Source organism: Mastomys coucha, unplaced genomic scaffold (assembly GCF_008632895.1).
Source record: "Mastomys coucha isolate ucsf_1 unplaced genomic scaffold, UCSF_Mcou_1 pScaffold22, whole genome shotgun sequence".
Classification (NCBI taxonomy): domain Eukaryota; kingdom Metazoa; phylum Chordata; class Mammalia; order Rodentia; family Muridae; genus Mastomys; species Mastomys coucha.
In genome coordinates this window covers 244,087,139-244,104,637 of record NW_022196905.1, presented here as the reverse complement: position 1 = coordinate 244,104,637, position 17,499 = coordinate 244,087,139, and the positions used below count along the sequence as shown (strand labels likewise).

The window sequence follows — 17,499 nt, the reverse complement described above, 5'->3', positions numbered from 1 at the left end:
CATCTCTCCAGCCCTCATTTATTTATTCTTATCTCATATATCCTGACCACAGTTTCCCCTTACTCCTCTCCTCCCATCTCCCCACCCCACTCCCACCATCTTCCCTCTCCCACAGATCCACTCCTCCTCCATTTCCCTTCAGGAAAGAACAGGCCTCCTGGGAAAATCAACTAGGCATAACAAGTTATAGTCAGACTAGGCACATATCCTCATAATCAAGGCTGGATGAGGTAACCTAGTAGGAGGAAAAAGGTCCCCAAAGCAGGAAGACAGCCCTTGCTCCCATTCTTAGGAGTTTTACAAGAACACCAAGTCACACAGCTATAACATATGCAGACTTCCTGATTGTCACTTCAGTCTCTGTGAGTCTCTCTGAGCCCTGGTTAATTCATTCTGTGAGACATTTTCTTGTGGTGTCCTTGACCCCTTTGACTCCCACAACCCAGGACCCCTCTTCTGAGGAATTCCCTGAACTCTATGTAATGTTTGGCTATGGGTCCCAATATCTGCTTATCTGATGCTATCAATTAGTAGATGAAGCCTCTCAGATGATAGTAATGCCAGACTACTGTCTACAAGTGTAGCAGAATATTATTAGGAATCATTTAATTGATTTTTTTAGCCCAAGTCTCTGGGCTATCCAGGCTTTCCAAGCAGTGTCAAGCCTAGGCTCTCTCTTGTGATGCGGGTCTCAAGTAAGACCAGTCATTGGTTGGCCACTCACACATGTTCTGTACCACCCTTACCCCAGCATATCTTGCAGGCAGGATGAAGGTTTTGAGACTCTGGTGGTGTCCCAGTCCCTCCACTGGAGGCCTTGCCTGGTTACAGGAGATGGACAGTTCAGACTCTGTATCCCCCATTACTAGGAGTCTTCACCAAGAAGTTTCTATTGCACTAGGTTTCTACCTCATCCCGTAACGCCCACCCCTAATTCCAGCCATCTCCCCCAATACTCTCTCCCTCCATCGCTTCCCTGACTTGATCCTTCCTGTTCCCATCCCCACCCACCCACAGTCTACCAGTGAAACCTCTTCTCCTTCCCCTTCCACGCATCCCCACTTGAGCCCTTCTTATAACTTAGACTCCCTAGATCTGTGATGATTATCATTTACTACTGAATACCTAATACCCATGTATGAGTACACACCATGTTTGCCTTTCTGGGTCTGGGTTATCTCACTCAGGATTATTTTTTCTAATTCCACCCATTTGCCTGCAAACTTCGTGGTGTCATTTTTTAACATCTAAGTAATACCATGTTCTGTAAATGTATCACATTTTCTTTATCCTTTCTTTGGTTGACAGACATCTGGGTTGTTCCAGTTTCTGGCTTTTGTGAATAAAACTGCTATGAATAGTTGAGAAAATGTTCTTTTGGTAGGATAGAGTGTCCTTTGGGATATGCCCATGAGTAGGATAGCTGAGTTTTGAGGTAAATTGTTTCCCAATTGTCATAGAAACTGGCCATATTAATTTCCAAAGTGGCTATACAAGTTTGCATTTTCTTCTTTATTCCTCTTCCTTTCTTTCTCTTTTTTATTAGATATTTTCTTTATTTACATTTCAAATGATACCTCCTTTCCAGGTTTCTCCTCTGGGGGGAAAAAAACCTGTTCCCTCCCCTCTCCCCCTGCTTACCAACCCACCCTCTCCTACTTCCTGGCCCTGGCATTCCCAGACACTGGGGCATAGAACCTTCACAGGGCCAAGGGCCTACAAGTTTGCATTTTCATCAGGTGTGTTCCCCTTGCTTCACACCCTCAACACATGATGAAGATCTTTATTTTATTTATTTATTTATTTATTTATTTATTTATTTATTTATTTATTTATTGTAGTTTTGGTCTTAGCCATTCTATCCAGTATAAGATGGAATCTCAAGTGGTTTTGATTTGCACTTCCATGATGGCTAAGGATGTTGAACATTTTTAAAGTGTTTCTTAGCCTTTTGAGACTCCTCTGTTGAGAATTCTCTGTTTAGATCTGTACCGTTTTTTAAATTGGATTATTTTGTTTGTTGATGTCTAGTTTCTTGAGTTCTTTATATATTTTGGATAAAAGCCCTTTGTCAGATGTGGTATTGATGAAAATATTTTCCCATTCTATGTTGTCTGTAGGCTTCTGTGTTGTCCTTCTGACAGTATCCTTTTCTTTACAGAAGCTTTTCGGTTTCATGAAGTCCCATTTATTGTCATCCTTAGTGTTTGCACTATTGGTGTTCTGTTCAGGAAATTGTCCCCTGGGCCTATAAGTTCACGGCTATTCCCCACTTCATTTTTTTGTTTTGGTTTTTTGAGACAGGGTTTCCCTGTGTAGTCCTGGCTGTCCTGGAACTCACTGTGTAGACCAGGCTGGCCTCGAACTCAGAAATCCTCCTGCCTCTCCCTCCCAAATGCTGGGATTAAAGGTGTGCGCCACCACTACCTGGCTATTCCCCACTTCTATTAGGTCTGGTGTAACTGGTTTTATGTTGAGGTCTTTGATCCATTTTATACTTGCATTTTGTGCAGGGCAATAGTTATGGCTCTATTTGCATTCTTCTACATGGAACATTCAGTTAGACAATTTGTTGAAGATGCTTTCCATTTTTCATTGTATATTTCTGGCTTCTTAATTTTAAAAAATCAGGTATCCATAGGCGAGTGGAAAGATACACACACACACACACACACACACATATCCAGGTCTTTGATTTGATCCCATTGATCAACCTGTATGTTTTTATGCCAATACCATGAAGTTTTTAAAGGTTTATTTATTTATTATATGTAAGTACACAGTAGCTGTCTTCAGACAGCACCAGACGAGGGCGTCAGATCTCATTATGGGTGGTTGTGAGCCACCATGTGGTTGCTGGGATTTGAACTCATGACCTTCTGAAGAGCAGTCGGTGCTCTTCCCCACTGAGCCATCTCACCAGCCCAGAAGTTTTTAATACTATAGCTTTTAACCTTGAAACCACAAATGGTGATAACTCCAGAAGGGCTTTTTTTTTTTTTTGTATAGGATTGTTTTAGTGATTCTGTGGTTTTTGTTGTTTTTCCATATGAAGTTGAGTACTATTTCAAGGTCAGTAAAGAATTGTACTGGAATCTTGATGGTAATTGTGTTGAATCTGTAGATTGTTTTTGGTAGGATTGCCATTTTTACCAAGTTAATCTGACCAATCCACGAGCTTGGGAGATTTTTCTATCTTCTGCTATCTTCTTCAAAGATTTGAAGTTCTTGTTACACAGGTATTTCACTTGTAGTTAGAATTATCCCAAGATATTTTATATTACTTGTGGCTATTGTAAAAAGTGTTGTTTCCCTGATTTCTCTCTCAGCCTGATTGTCGTTTGTATATAGGAGCACTATTGATATATTTTTTAAAGTTAATCTTGAATTTAGCCATTTTGCTGAAGGTTTTGCTGAAGGCGTTTATCAGCTGTAGGAGTTCGCTGGTAGGATGTATGGGGTTGCTAATGTATCCTATCACCTGTGAATAGGGATACTTTGACTTCCTTTCCAGCCTGCATCCCCTTGATCTCCTCTAGTTGTTTTATTGCTCTAGCTACAACATCAAGTGCTATATTGAATAGATAGGGAGAAAGGGTCCCTGAACCTTGTCTTGTTCCTGATTTTAGTAAAACTGCTTTGAGCTTCTCTCCATTTAATTTGATGTTGGCTATTGGTTTGTAATGTATTGTCTTTATTATGTTTGATTTTGTCCATTGCATCCCTGATCTCTCCATGATCTTTATTTGGATTTCGTCAAAGGCTTTTTCAGCATCTAATGAGATGATGCTGTTTGTTTTTCTTTCCGTTTATTTATATGGTGGATTACATTGACAGGTTTTGTATGTTGCACCACCCCTGCATCTCTGGGAAGAAGCTTACCTGACCATGGTGGATGATTATTTTGATGTGTTCTTGGATTCAGTTTGCAAGTATTTTATTGAATTTTTTGCATGAGGGAAATTGGTCTGTGCTTCTCTTCGTTGAATCTTCGTGTGGTTTGGATATCAAGGTGCCTTTGGCCTCATAAAATGAATTTGACAATGTTCCTTCAGTTTCTATCTTGTGCAATACTTTGAACAGTATTGGTATCAGCTGTTCTTTGAAAGTCTGGTAGAATGCTGAGCTAAAACTGACTGGCCCTGGGCTTTTTTGGTTGGGAGACTTTTAATGACCGCTTCTATTTCCTTAAGGACTATAAGTCTATTTTTAAATTGTTTATCTAAACTTGATAAATGTTATCTACTAAGATAATTGTCCATTTCTTTTTGATTTTCCAATTTTGTGGAGTACATGCTTTTAAGTGTGACCTAATGATTCTATGGATTTCTTCAGTGTCAGTTATGTTACCCTTTTAGTTTCTGATTTTGTTAATTTGGATATTCTGTCTTGTAGCCAGTTTGGATAAGTGTTTGTCTAGCTTGTTGACTTTCTCAAGAACCAACTCTTTGTTTCACTGATTCTTTGTATTACTCTTCTTGTTTATAACTGATTGATTTCAGCCCCAAGTTTGGTTATTTCCCCTCCTATTTCTCTTGGGTGTGTTTGCTTCTTTTTGTTCTAGAGCTTTCAGGTGTACTGTTAAGTTGCTGGAATGAGATCTCTCTAGTTTCTTTTTTTTTTTTTAAAGATTTATTTATTTATTATATGTAACTACACTGTAGCTGTCCTCAGACACTCCTGAAGAAGGAGTCAGATCTCGTTACGGATGGTGGTGTGCTCTTATCTGCTGTACCATCTCTCCAGCCCTCTCTCTAGATTCTTAATGAAGGGACTTAGTGGTATGAACTCTTAGCACTGCTTTCATTGTGTCCCATAAGTTTGGGTATGTTGTGCACCCATTTCCATTCAATTCTAAGAAGCCTTTAATTTCTTTATTTTTGCCTTAACCCAGTAGTCATTCAGTAGAGAGTTGTTCAGTTTCCATGAGTTTGTAGGCTTTCTGTTGTTTCTGTGGTTGAAATCCAGCTTTAGTCTGTGTTAGTCTGATAGGTACAGTAGGACTTTCAGACCTGCCAGTAGTGTAAATAATAGCACAGAAGCTTTTTAATATTTCCTTAAGTCTTTTGCCTAGGGCAGTCTTCCAACCAGCTGTCTAGCTTAACCTGAATAATCCTGGCACTACATCCTACCATGTGGCTAGCTCTACCTCTCTGATCTGCTCTGGTCCATCTGTTCATCTCTATGTCCTCGATGGCAAATCTCACCTGCCTCATTTCTTCTTCCAGTATTTTCCCCTCCCCCCTTTCAAGTTCTGCACTCCACTTCCCACCCAGCTATTGGCTATCAGTTCTTTAATACAGCCAATCAGATATAATCGTAGATTGTCTCTAGGATAGTGAGGAAAGACTAATATTTACAATATAGAAGAGCTGGTCATGGACAAAAAAAAATGGCAATACCAAGATCCTGCCAGCACTTTCTTCTCAGCAGGTACAGAATTAACAATTGAATGTACAGAGATATACTTTCACATAACGTGAAGAAAAAGTTACCCCAGGAGATAGAATACTGGGGGTTATTTCAATTTTCTTGTATCTGTTGAGTCTCTTTTGTGACTGAATATATGGTTAATTTTGGAGAAAGTTCCATGAGGTGCTGAAAAGAAGGTATATTATTTTGTGATCAGGTGAAATGTTCTGTAGATATCTGTTAGGTCCATTTGGTTCATAAGGCGTGTTAGCTCCAATATTTCTCTGTTTAGTTTTTGTCTGGATGATCTGTTCATTCGTAAAAGTTGAGTATTGAAGCCTCCTACTATCAATGTATAAGGTTAAGAATCTGGGCAGTGGTGGCGCAGGCCTTTAATCCCAGCACTTGGGAGGCAGAGGCAGGCGGATTTCTTGAGTTGGAGGCCAGCCTGGTCTACAGAGTGAGTTCCAGGACAGTCAGGGCTACACAGAGAAACCCTGTCACGGAAAAAAAAGAAAAAGAAAAGAAAAAAAGAAAAAAGAAAAAGAAAAAAGACCTGAAGCATCAGCTAGGCATGGTAACACATGCCACTAATCCCAGCAGAGGCAGGCAAATCTCTGTGAGTTCAAGGCCAGCCTGGTCTACAGAGGATAGGCAGGGCTACACAAAACTTACTGTGTCTCTAAAGTAAGTAAGAAAAGAAAGAGAAAAAGAAACAAAGAAAAGAAAGAAAAAAGGAAGGAAGAAAGAAAGAAAAAGAGGAAGAAAGGAAGGAAGGAAGAAAAGGAAAGTTGAGCAGCAGTGGTGCACACCTTTAATCCCAGCACTCAGGAGGAAAGGCAGGTGAATCTCTATCAGCTTGAGATCAGCCTGGTCTACAGAGCAAATTCCAGGACAGCCAAGGCTACTTCTTGAAACCCTGCCTCAACATCATCAAACTGCAACATCATCTTTTTTTTTTTTTTTTTTTTGCACAGCTGGCACATTTATTAACATTAAACACAAGACCCTCTCTTCCCAGACACTTTCCCAGCCCACTTTCCCAGGAGGCCATTGCCGGAAACAGTCCCAGGCCCCTTGAAAAATGGACCCTCTTTACTTCATTGCTGCAACACAGTTCTCATGCCTTGGCAGTAGCTTGTGTTGCCCCCAGGGCTGTGAGCTGCTGAATCTTCTGGCTCATCATTTCCATGACAGCCTGTTTCATGGCATGCTTCTCCTGCAGTGCTGGCTGGATTTTCTCCATCTGTTTGGTAAGAAAGTCTATTTTCCTTTTGAAGAAGTCCTTGGCATCCTCAGCTGTCTTCTCCACATAGTAGCCGGTTCCCACATCGATAAGCACATGCTCCACATCATGTAGCTTCTCCGGAACATACATAGAACTCGTCAGTGGGACCAGTAATTCTTTTCCCTCGTTGCTCTTGTTCAGCACATTCAGACAGTCCTTGGCTTCCACATACTTGGTCTGTACCACCTTGAGCTGAGCAATGGACATGGACAAAAACTCCACTTCCTGGTCCAGCTGGTTCTTGAGCATTTCCAGTTGTGGCAGATTCAGCTCCATGATGTTAATCGACTGCGCCATGTTGGGAAGGAGCTTTTTTTTTTTGGTTTTTTGAGAAAGGGTTTCTCTGTATAGCCCTGGCTATCCTGGAACTCACTCTGTAGACTAGGCTGGCCTCCAACTCAGAAATCCGCCTGCCTCTGCCTCCCAAGTGCTGGGATTAAAGGAGTGTGCCACCACCGCCTGGCTGCAACATCATCTTGGTGTATTTTTTCAATGAGTAGGAAGTGTCCTTCCCCACCTCTTTTGACTAACTTTGGTTTGAAGCCTATTTGTTAGATATTAGAATAGTTAGACCAGCTTTCTTTTTTAATCTATTTGCTTGGGAAAAATCTTTTTTCAATCCTTCACTCTGATGTAATGTCTATCTTTGATAAGTTTTTTCTTGAATGCAACAGAGGGATTGGTCATGTTTTCCTATCCAATCTGTATCTTTTTATTGGGGAGTTGGGCCATTGATAGATATTAATAACCAATGATTGTTAGCTCCTGTTATTTTGGTGGTGGTGGTGGTGGTGTGTGTGTGTGTGTGTGTGTGTGTGTGTGTGTGTGTGTGTGTGTTTGACTGCACACTTCTCTTTCGGTTTTCTTGGTGTAATATATATTTCCTATGTTTACATGGGTATGGTTAACTTCCTTGTGTTGGAATTTTCCTTCTAGTACCTTCTGTGGGGTGGATTTGTGGGTAGATGTTATTTAAGTGGGACTTTGTCATGGACTATCTTGTTTTCTCCATCTATGGAGACTGAAAGTGCTGCTGGGCAGAGTAGTGTAGGCTGGTAGACTAGTCTCTGGTCTCTCAGAGTCTACGGGACATCTGTCCAGACCTTTCTGGCATTCACAGTCTCTGTTGAAAAGCCAGGTGAGATTCTAGTAGGTCTACCTATATATGTGATTTTGCCTTCTTCCCTTACAGTTTTTGTTTTGTTTTGTTTTTTTGTTTTGTTTTTTTTGTTGTTTTTTGTATTTGTTTTTTGTTTTTCAAGACAGGGTTTCTCTGTGTAGCCCTGGCTATCCTGGAACTCACTCTGTAGACCAGGCTGGCCTGGAACTCAGAAATCCACCTGCCTCTGCCTCCCAAGTGCTGGGATTAAAGGCGTGCACCACCACCGACTGGCATCTTCCCTTACAGTTTTTAATATTCTTTTTTTGTTTTGTATGTTTAGTGCTTTGACTATATTGTGGTGGGGACTTTCTTTTCTGGTCCATTTATTTGGTGTTCTGTAAGCTTCCTGTACCTTTATAGACATGTCCTCCTTTAGCTTAGGGAAATTTTTCTTTTATGATTTTGTTAAAAATATTTTGTGCCTTTGAGCTGGGATTTTTCTTCTTCTATTCCTATTATCCATAGGTTTGGTCTTTTCATACTGTTCCAGATTGCCTGGATGTTTTGTGTCAGGGATTATTTTAGATTTAACATTTTCTTTGAAAGATGTATCTAATTCTTCTATTGTATCTTCAATGCCTGAGATTCTCTCTTGCATCACTTGCATTCTATTCATGATGCTTGCATCTCTAGTTCATGTTCACTTACCTAGATTTTCCAACTCCAGGATTCCCTCAATTTGTGTTTTCTTAATTGCTTCTGCTTCCATTTTCAGGTCTTGAACAGTTTTATTTCTTTCCTTCAACTGTTTGTTTCTTCTTGGTTTTCTTTAAGATTTATTCATTTCCTCCAATTGTTTGTTTCTGTTTTCCTGGATTTCTTTAAGGGATTTATTCATGTCCTCTTTAAAGACCTCAATCGCTGGGCAGTGGTGGTGCATGCCTTTAATCCCAACACTTGGGAGGCAGAGGCAGGCGGATTTCTGAGTCTACAGAGTGAATTCCAGGACAGCCAAGGCTATACAGAGAAATTCTGTCTCAAAAAAACAGAACAACAAAAAAAAAAAAAAAACAAAACAAAAAACAAACAAAGACCCCAATCATCTTCATAAAGATGATTTGTTTTAAGTTGATTTTCTTGTGCTTCAGCTGTGTTGGAATACTCAGGGGTTGCTGTAGTAGGGATAGCTGGGCTCTGGTGGTGACATATTGCCCTGGCTGTTGTTGATTTTGCTCTTACACTGGTGTCTAGGCATTTGGGTTTGGAGTGATTATAGATCTAGGTGCCAAATTCTGAGTTTGTCTTTGTTGGTTGGGTGTTTTGTTCCTTGTTTTCTGTTTCCTCTTTGGTCTTCTGATCTTTGTGGCTTGGATTCCTGGCAGCCAGCATGACCTTTAGTCCAGCAGGGAATCTCTGTATGAGTTGGAGGCTGGACTTCTGGTGACTGGTATGGCCTTTGGTCCATTAGGGTGTCTCTGCCCAAACCAGAGGTTGGGCGTGGGGTGGGACATAATGATGAGAAGGGAAGTGGGAATTGGGACAGTGGGGGAGGAGCACTGAGAGAGTGGAGGAGATCCCTGGGTGGCCCACCTATCTGCAATTGTAGCATACATAGTCTTTGGTGTAGTTTCTGCTCCAGCAGGAAGTCTCTGCCTGAGTTGGGGGCCGGAGTGGCCTAACTGGTGTGGCCTGCCAACTGTTCTGAGTGGGGTGGCCTGCACCTGAGCAGCAGTCATTCACTGGAGTTGGGGTGCTGCATGGAAGTGGGGGCAGGAAGGGGTAGCAGTAGGTTGGGTCTTTGGGATGGGGGAGGGTTCCAAGGGCAGATAGGCCTCTTACCTGTTCTTCTGACTAGCCTGCCCTACACCTGGGTAGCAGATATCCACTTGAGGTGGAGGCAGAAGTACAGGAGCAGGGGAGTAAGAGGCATGGTGGCAGGAAGGGTCGGCAGCAGATTGGACATTTGGGAACAGAATGGAGGGCATAGGAAGGCAAACAGATACCCTATCTGTTCTCCTGACTGGCATGACCTACACCTCAACAGTACCACTCTTACAGAGGACCTAAATGTAGTTCCCAACATCCAGGGTAGACAGCTCACAACAGCATGAAACTCCAGTTCCTGAGACGGTGATGCCTCTGGCCTCTGCAGTCATTGTACTCACGGGCACCCATGCACACAGTCACACAGACACACAGTCACACAGACACACGGGCACCTATGCACACAGTCACATAGGCACACAGGCACACAGTCACACACACACAGGCACACAGGCACACACACACACAGTCACACAGACACACAATCACACACACACACAGTCACACAGATACACGGGCACCTACGCACACAGTCACACAGGCACACAGTCACACACACACACTTAAAAATGAAATAAAATAAATCTATTTAAAATAATTATTACCAGAGCTATAAAGATGGTTCAGCAGTTAAAAGTTGTCTCCCCAAGGACCTGGGTTCAGTTACAAGAACCGACATGGCCCTCCCAACAGTCTGTGAATTAGTCCTTTTTCTAACCTTCTCAGTCATCAGGAACCCACAGACATATATGCAGGCAAAATACCCATACATTTAGATAATGATAAGCAAATGGATACATGATAGATAGATAGATAGATAGATAGATAGATAGATAGATAGACAGACAGATTTACTTCTTGCATGAGTTCATGTGCACCACATAATCTAGGAGCCCAGGGAAGCAAGATGTCCTAGAAGCATTTTTGTAGGTGGCTGTGAGCCATTATGGGAGAGCTAGGAGAGCCCTCATGTTCTCTGCAAGGTGACAGACTCTTAACCTCTGAGACAGCTCTCCAGCCCCCAGATTCTTGATTATACTCAGAATAAAACCAAGTGTCTTGGAACTCTTGGCTCTGTGCTTAGGGCCACATGGCTCCTGCAAACCCCTCAGGTTCAATTCTCAGCTCCCACACGGCAGTTTCTAACAATCCATAACTCCACTTCAGGGAATCCAATCCCTTATTCTGACCTAACTGTGCACCAGGCACACACACAGAATGCACAGACACACATGTAAGCCAAATACTCCTACAAATAAATAAACCTTTAAAAAGTTAAAGATTGGCCGGGCAATGGTGGCGCACACCTTTAATCCCAGCACTTGGGAGGCAGAAGCAGGTGGATTTCTGAGTTCGAGGCCAGCCTGGTCTACAGAGTGAGTTCCAGGATAGCCAGGACTACACAGAGAAACCCTGTCTCCAAAAACCAAAATAAATAAATTAATTAATTAATTAAAAAAAAAGAATGCTTGTACATTTGTGAGGTCCTGAGTTTGGATCACAGGTAACAAGCTGGGGTATGGTCTCATGAATACCTGTAATGCAAGGTGTGTTGGGTATAAAAAAAGACAACTTCTGGGCCTTGCTGATTCCTAGCATGGCATGAAGGAGCAAGTCCCAGGTTCAAGGAAATGCTCTGCCTCAAAGACATGAAGAAAAGTGACAGGAAAGAACACTGGACACACTCCTCTGGCCTGTGAGCCTGCGCGCGCGCGCGCGCGCGCGCGCACACACACACACACACACACACACACACACACACACACACGCGCACACACACACACGCACACACGCTGAAATTGAAGCATGATAGCAAAGGGTAGCCCCACAAAAGAGAAGGGGGAGGGGAAGGGAAGGGAGAGGGAGAGGGGGAGAGAGTGTTGTTATGAGGCTACTTGTAGCAATGGCCTTTACTTCATTAGGACAATGTCTCAAAAAAAAAATATTCAAGATCTAGCTAAAAATCAGGCTAGAGTCAAGTGTGGTTGAAACAGGAAATTCTCTTTGTGTGTGTTTGTCTTGCTTTGCCTTTTCTTCTTAATATTTATTTATTTTCTTTATATGAGTACATTGTAGCTGTCTTCAGACACAACCAGAAGAGGGCATCGTATCCCATTATAGATGGTTGTGAGCCACCATGTGGTTGCTGGGAATTGAACTCAAGACCTCTGGAAGAGCAGTCAGTGCTCGTAACCGCTGCACCATTTCTCCTGCCCGAAGTAGGAAGTTGTAATGAAGTCCTAAGAGGATTTGCCAACCAGGGTCGGAAAAATTCTTAACAAATTTCTCTTACACTGCTTTTCTAAACATACTCATTAAAGCAAGGAATGGCAGACCTTTAGAAACCCTTCTCATTTGTGGGAGGAGAAAATGAGGGGTCTCTACTGCAGCTAGCTCGAGGTTCTGCCATTCTTATGAATGTGGGCCACACATGCTGGCCTCCCACGACTCCCACTGGCTCCCCAGAAGCCAAGCGCTTTTACAGAGGCAGCCCTTCAGGGGGACCCAGAGCAGTGACAGGGCAAGGCTGCTTCTGGCATGCCAAGCAGAGAGGTGAGCCTTGGCCAGAAACAGGAAGGGGTGAGGAAGGGCTCTGTAGCACAGAGGAGAAAGCAGAAGTGACTGACCAGTTCTGGTTTTCCCTGCAGCGCCCATGGCTCCCACAGCCCCTTCTTCCCCTGGATACTACCACGTCCTCTACAAAGGGCATGCGCATGCCCAGATGGCCTGGCATGGAGAGACATACTGCCTTGTTGGAGGCTACCGTGTCTATGGGGATGCTCCGCTTCCCGCACCTGCAAAGGCTGAAGAAGAGAAGCCAGCGCCCAGGCGGGCTCCCAAGAGACAACGGGTTCAGGAAGAGTCAGATCAAGATCTAGGGTGTCCCAGTGCAAAAATTCCTCGCCTGAAATTGAAGCATGGTGGCAAAGGGTAGCCCCACAGAAGATGAGCACCCTGGAAGAGAAGAAAGGCTGGTAGCTGCCACGGAAGGCTGAGCCCTCTTCAGCAGTGCCCTCCACTGGACGCCAATGTAGACAGAACCACAGCTGCTCTGCCTGCACTCTCTGCAGTCAAGAACCCACCTGCATGCCAACTAGCCTCAGAGTGAAGCTGCACTGAACATCCCGTGCTCCTCTCAGTCCTCTAGAGTCTCTTCTTGCTCAGCAGAGAGCAGCGGTCTGCTCTGAGTTGAAGAGACAAGTGCAGAGAGAGGATACTGAAGGACCAGACCGCAGCTGTCTCTATGAGTAGACTCTGCTCTGAATCATGCCTGCAGCCACCCGACTCAAGTCAGGAGTGGCTGGACTTCCTAAAACTAAAAGAAACGAGCAGTAGTTAATCAAGGAGATTCCTGCCTAAGGTCTCAGGAGACAGACTAAAGAGCCCTGGGGAAACGCGCTAGCTGGAGCAAGGACGTTGTGGACAAAGACCAGCAAACCCATCCCCAACCCCATCCCCAAGCCTTCCATGTTCCTTTCATTTCAGCTCATTCTGGCACTGGGGACCAGGGAGGTCTCTTCTGCCCAACAGAATGATTTTCTGAAACAATCTTTGACTTGAAGCCAAAGACCAAGTCAAACCTTCCTGTTCCCCTAAAGTAAATTCCCTTACAGAGAAACTCTGAAGTTTCTAAAGTCATGTGCCTATAAAGAACCCTTAGGTGCACCTTCTTTCTGAATCCTATTTTTGAGAATGAGAGATTTAAACACCCATGCCAGCTCAACAAAAGCTTTTAAAGTGGAGGACTGGAAGTAGCGTTTTAAGAGCTTCCTATAGTCTGGGCATAGTGCACATACTTTTAATTCCAGGACTTGAGAGGCAGAAGCAGACAGGTTTCTGTGAGTTCAAGGATAGCCAGGGATATATAGTTAGACTCTGTCTCAAAACAAAAACCCCTTCCTGTAACTGGCCACATTGGTTCATGCATATAGGTAGCCCTAGCTAGTCACAGGGCTGAAGAAGGAGGCTTGCGTAAGCTACAAAGTAAGGACAGGATGGGTAACACAGAACTTAACACTTCTAAGTAAACAAGTAAATAAAAGCTTTCCCAATTTGCCAGTTTATAGGAGAAACAGGAACTGAGGAACATATCAGATGCCGTAGTACATCACCAGTAAACTCAAAACCATGGAAAATGCTAAGGGGAAAACTAGTAATTTTTTTCAACAAGTCAATTGCAAAGAATCAATTCTTTTCAGAACTGCAAACTAAACCACAACCGCATCGTACATCAGTTTTTACACTAAAATCCAAATAGTTCTAGAAAAGGGGGCAGTCGTGGAGATTAGAACATGACAGTTTAGGATAATAAAGATGCTTTGTGACACCTGGTATAGTGACACACACCTGTAGTCTCAGCACTTGGGAGGCTGAGGCAAGGTAAACAAAATGGGTTTGAGAGGGGTTTGTGTAGTAACTTCTATGCCAGCCTGGCTGCAGAGTGAGACTCTGTCTCAAAAAAAAAAAAAAAAAAAAAAAAAAAAAAAAAATATATATATATATATATATATATATATATATACATATTTTTAGGAAGGGGAGACTGCTTAGCAGGTAAAGGTACGTGCCACCAAGCCTGAGTTTGATCCCAAAATCACACGTGGTAGAGAAGAGAACTAATGCCTACAGGATGTCCTCTGACCTCCACGTTCATCTCATAGCACATGTACAGCCATATCTGCATACACATATATAGACACATACATACAAAAAACATCAGAAAATGTACTATGAGCCTTTGATTTTTTAAAGATTTATTTATTATAAATACAGTGGTCACTGGGCAGTGGTGGCGCACGCCTTTAATCCCAACACTTGGGAGGCAGAGGCAGGCGGATTTCTGAGTTTGAGGCCAGCCTGGTCTACAAAATGAGTTCCTGAACAGCCAGGGCTACACAGAGAAACACCCCCCAAAAAAATAAATAAATAAATAAATAAATAAAGTGGTTTGCTTGTGTATATGCCTGCAGGCCAGAAGAGGGCACCAGATCTCATTATAGATGGTTATGAGCCACCATGTGGTTGCTGAGAATTGAACTCTTGACCTCTGGAAGAACAGTCAGTGCTCTTAACTGCTGAGCCATCTCTCCAGCCCCCAATACTATGAGCTTATAACAATGCCTTTATAATGATTTACTTTTTTTTAAAAAAAGATTTATTTATTATTATACATAAGTACACTGTAGCTGTCTTCAGATGTGCCAGACGAGGGCGTCAGATCTCATTATGGGTGGTTGTGAGCCACCATGTGGTTGCTGGTACTTGAACTCAGGACCTTTGGAAGAGCAGTCAGTGCTCTTACCCACTGAGCCGTCTTGCCAGCCCAATGATTTACTTTTTAAGAATCCCAACCTTCAGGGCTGGAGAAATGGCTTAGTGGTCAAGAGCATTGACTGCTCTTCCAAAGGTCCTGAGTTCAATTCCCAGCAACCACATAGTGGCTCACAACCATCTGTAATGAGATCTGATTCTCTCTTCTGGAGTGTCTGAAGACAGCTACAGTGTAATTACATATAATAAATAAATAATTTTTTTTGTTGTTTTGTTTTGTTTTTTTGAGACAGGGTTTCCCTGTATAGCCCTGGCTGTCCTGGAACTCACTTTGTAGACCAGGCTGGCCTCGAACTCAGAAATCCGCCTGCCTCTGCCTCCCAAGTGCTGGGATTAAAGGCATGCGCCACCACCGCCCGGCCTATAAATAAATCTTAAAAAAAAAAAAAAGATAAAGAGTCCCAACCTTCTAAGAAAAACATGCTTACATATAAATGGAATATGTGTCTATGATTTGCTTTACCTTTTTATTTTTTCTTACCCCTGGAGGTATTGTTCAAGCTCAGGGCTTTGCACATTCTAGGTAAGCCCTCAAGTACTGAACTGGATCCCACCCCTGTGATTTGCTTCAAAATAGGGCCAGGGCTGGAGAGATGGCTCAGAGGTCAATAGCACTTGTTGTTCTTCAAGATTAGCGTTAGATTCTCAGTACCTATCCAGTGACTCAGAACCATCTATAACTCCAGCCCCAGAGGATTCAATTCCCTCTGCTGACCTCTGAGAGCACCAGGCATTCATATGGTAGACAGACAAACGTGCAACTAAAACTCATACACATAAAAAATTTAAAAAAAAAAAAAACTTTAGAAACAAAATACTCACCAGCTCAGCAGGTGAGGGTGCTTGCTGTTGGCTTGGGCACTCTGAGCTTGATCCCTGAGACATGCATGGTAAGAGAAGAGACCCAAGTCCTTCCAGTTCTCTCGGACCCCCACACCTGGAGACATACAAAGAGATAAGTAAATAAATGTAATAGTCTGTACAGAGGCGGAAGAAATAGCTATCTTGGTAAGATGCTGAATGTGTGAGCATGTGGACCTGAGTTTGGATCCCTAGTACACATGTAAAAAGTCAGGCACAGTAGCCTCTAACCCTGCACTGGGAAGGGTGGGATGGAGGCAGGAAGATCCCTGGGCTGCTGGTTGGTCAGGGTTGCTGAAGTGGTGAGCTCCAGGTTTAGTCAAACCTTGCCTCAAAAAAAAATAATGAGGGGGCTGGAGAGAGGGCTCAGCAGTTAAGAGAACTGACTGCTCTTCTGAAGGTCGTGAGTTCAATTCCCAGCAACCAGATGGTGGCTCACAACCATCTTTTTTTTTTTTTTTTTTTTTTTTTTTTTTTTTTTTTTTTTTTTTGAGACAGGGTTTCTCTGTGTAGCCCTGGCTGTCCTGGAACTCACTCTGTAGAACAGGCTGGCCTGAAACTCAGAAATCCACCTGTCTCTGCCTCCCAAGTGCTGGGACTAAAGGCATGCGCCACCACTGCCTGGCCACAACCATCTTAATGGGGTCTGATGCCTTCTTCCGGTGCATCTGAAGACAGCTACAGTGTACTTACATATAATAAATAAATCTCTTTTAAAAATGATAGGGAACAATGAAGAAAACACGTTTAAGTCATCACCTCTCTTTCTTCTTTCTTTCCCTTCCTTCCTTCCTTCATTTTTTTCTAGCCCAGCAGTGGTGGCACACACCTTTAATCCCAACACTTGGGAGGCAAAGGCAGGCAGATTTCTGAGTTTGAGGCTAGCCTGGTCTACAGAGTGAGTTCCAGGACAGCCAGGACTACACAGAGAAACCCTGTCTCGAAAACAAAACAAAACAAAAACCGGAATTTTATTCTATTTCTGTGTATGGGTATTTTGTCTGAGAATCAAACCCAGGTACTCTGGAAGAGCAGCCACTATCTTCAGCACCAAGCTCTCTCTTCAAGCTGTCTTTATTTGTTTTCTTTATACCCTTCAACTTTCCAGGGCTTATTAAGAACAGAACAAGTGTGATATTTACCCTCAAACCCACAATGGTGATGAGACCGGGAAACCTGAGAGTTTCTCTTCCCTTTTGTCAGGAAAGTGACAGCTGGGGAGCGGAAGGGAAGGAGTCAGGTCTGACTCTGGCAAAGAACACCTTGGTCTGAAGCCCGGCCCCAAAGGAATGCATGTTCTTTAGTGGGCCTCCCATGAAACCTACTGGTAAGCTGCTGCAGGCAAGGAGTTGGCTGCTTTTAGCACAGCACTATTACAGACAGCATGCACTAATGCACAGTCCCAAAAGCACAAATACATCTGTCCTGGGTAGTCCAAGATTTCTGTCTCCTTATTGAAGAGTTTGCTCATTTCCTTTTTAAATTTAAATATATTTCCTCATTTGAGACTGCTCACTTTGTAACTCTATCTGGCCTACTCATTATATAGACCAGGCTAGCCTTAAGCTCAGAGACATCTACTTACCTATGCCTTTCAGGTTCTGGGACATTTGTTATCATGTCCAGGCTCCATTTCCTTTTTTAGTCTTTTTTTTTTTTTTTTTTTTTTTTTTTTTTTTTT

At 43.0% G+C, this 17,499-nt stretch overlaps 2 protein-coding genes and 1 pseudogene across 4 annotated transcripts in view; 1 reads left to right on the top strand and 2 right to left on the bottom strand.

Moving 5' to 3' along the window:
* Dus2 (dihydrouridine synthase 2) overlaps window positions 1-17,499 on the bottom strand; it is a 67,262-nt gene that overhangs the window by 48,259 nt on the left and 1,504 nt on the right. For both annotated transcript variants that reach the window (XM_031341259.1, XM_031341260.1), the window contains exon 2: window positions 15,780-15,894. The gene's annotated coding sequence lies outside the window, so the exon portion shown is untranslated. The remainder of the gene's footprint in view (window positions 1-15,779; window positions 15,895-17,499) is intronic.
* Window positions 6,364-7,018, bottom strand: LOC116070089 (annotated as a pseudogene). Its single transcript, XR_004110270.1, has one exon. The product of XR_004110270.1 is annotated as a prefoldin subunit 5 pseudogene (transcript).
* Window positions 12,272-17,499, top strand: part of LOC116070087 (dipeptidase 2) — a 13,001-nt gene continuing 7,773 nt past the window's right edge. The window contains exon 1 of the mRNA XM_031341267.1: window positions 12,272-12,557. Coding sequence (XP_031197127.1) covers window positions 12,280-12,557 — 278 coding nt within the window. The 5' untranslated portion in view covers window positions 12,272-12,279. The remainder of the gene's footprint in view (window positions 12,558-17,499) is intronic.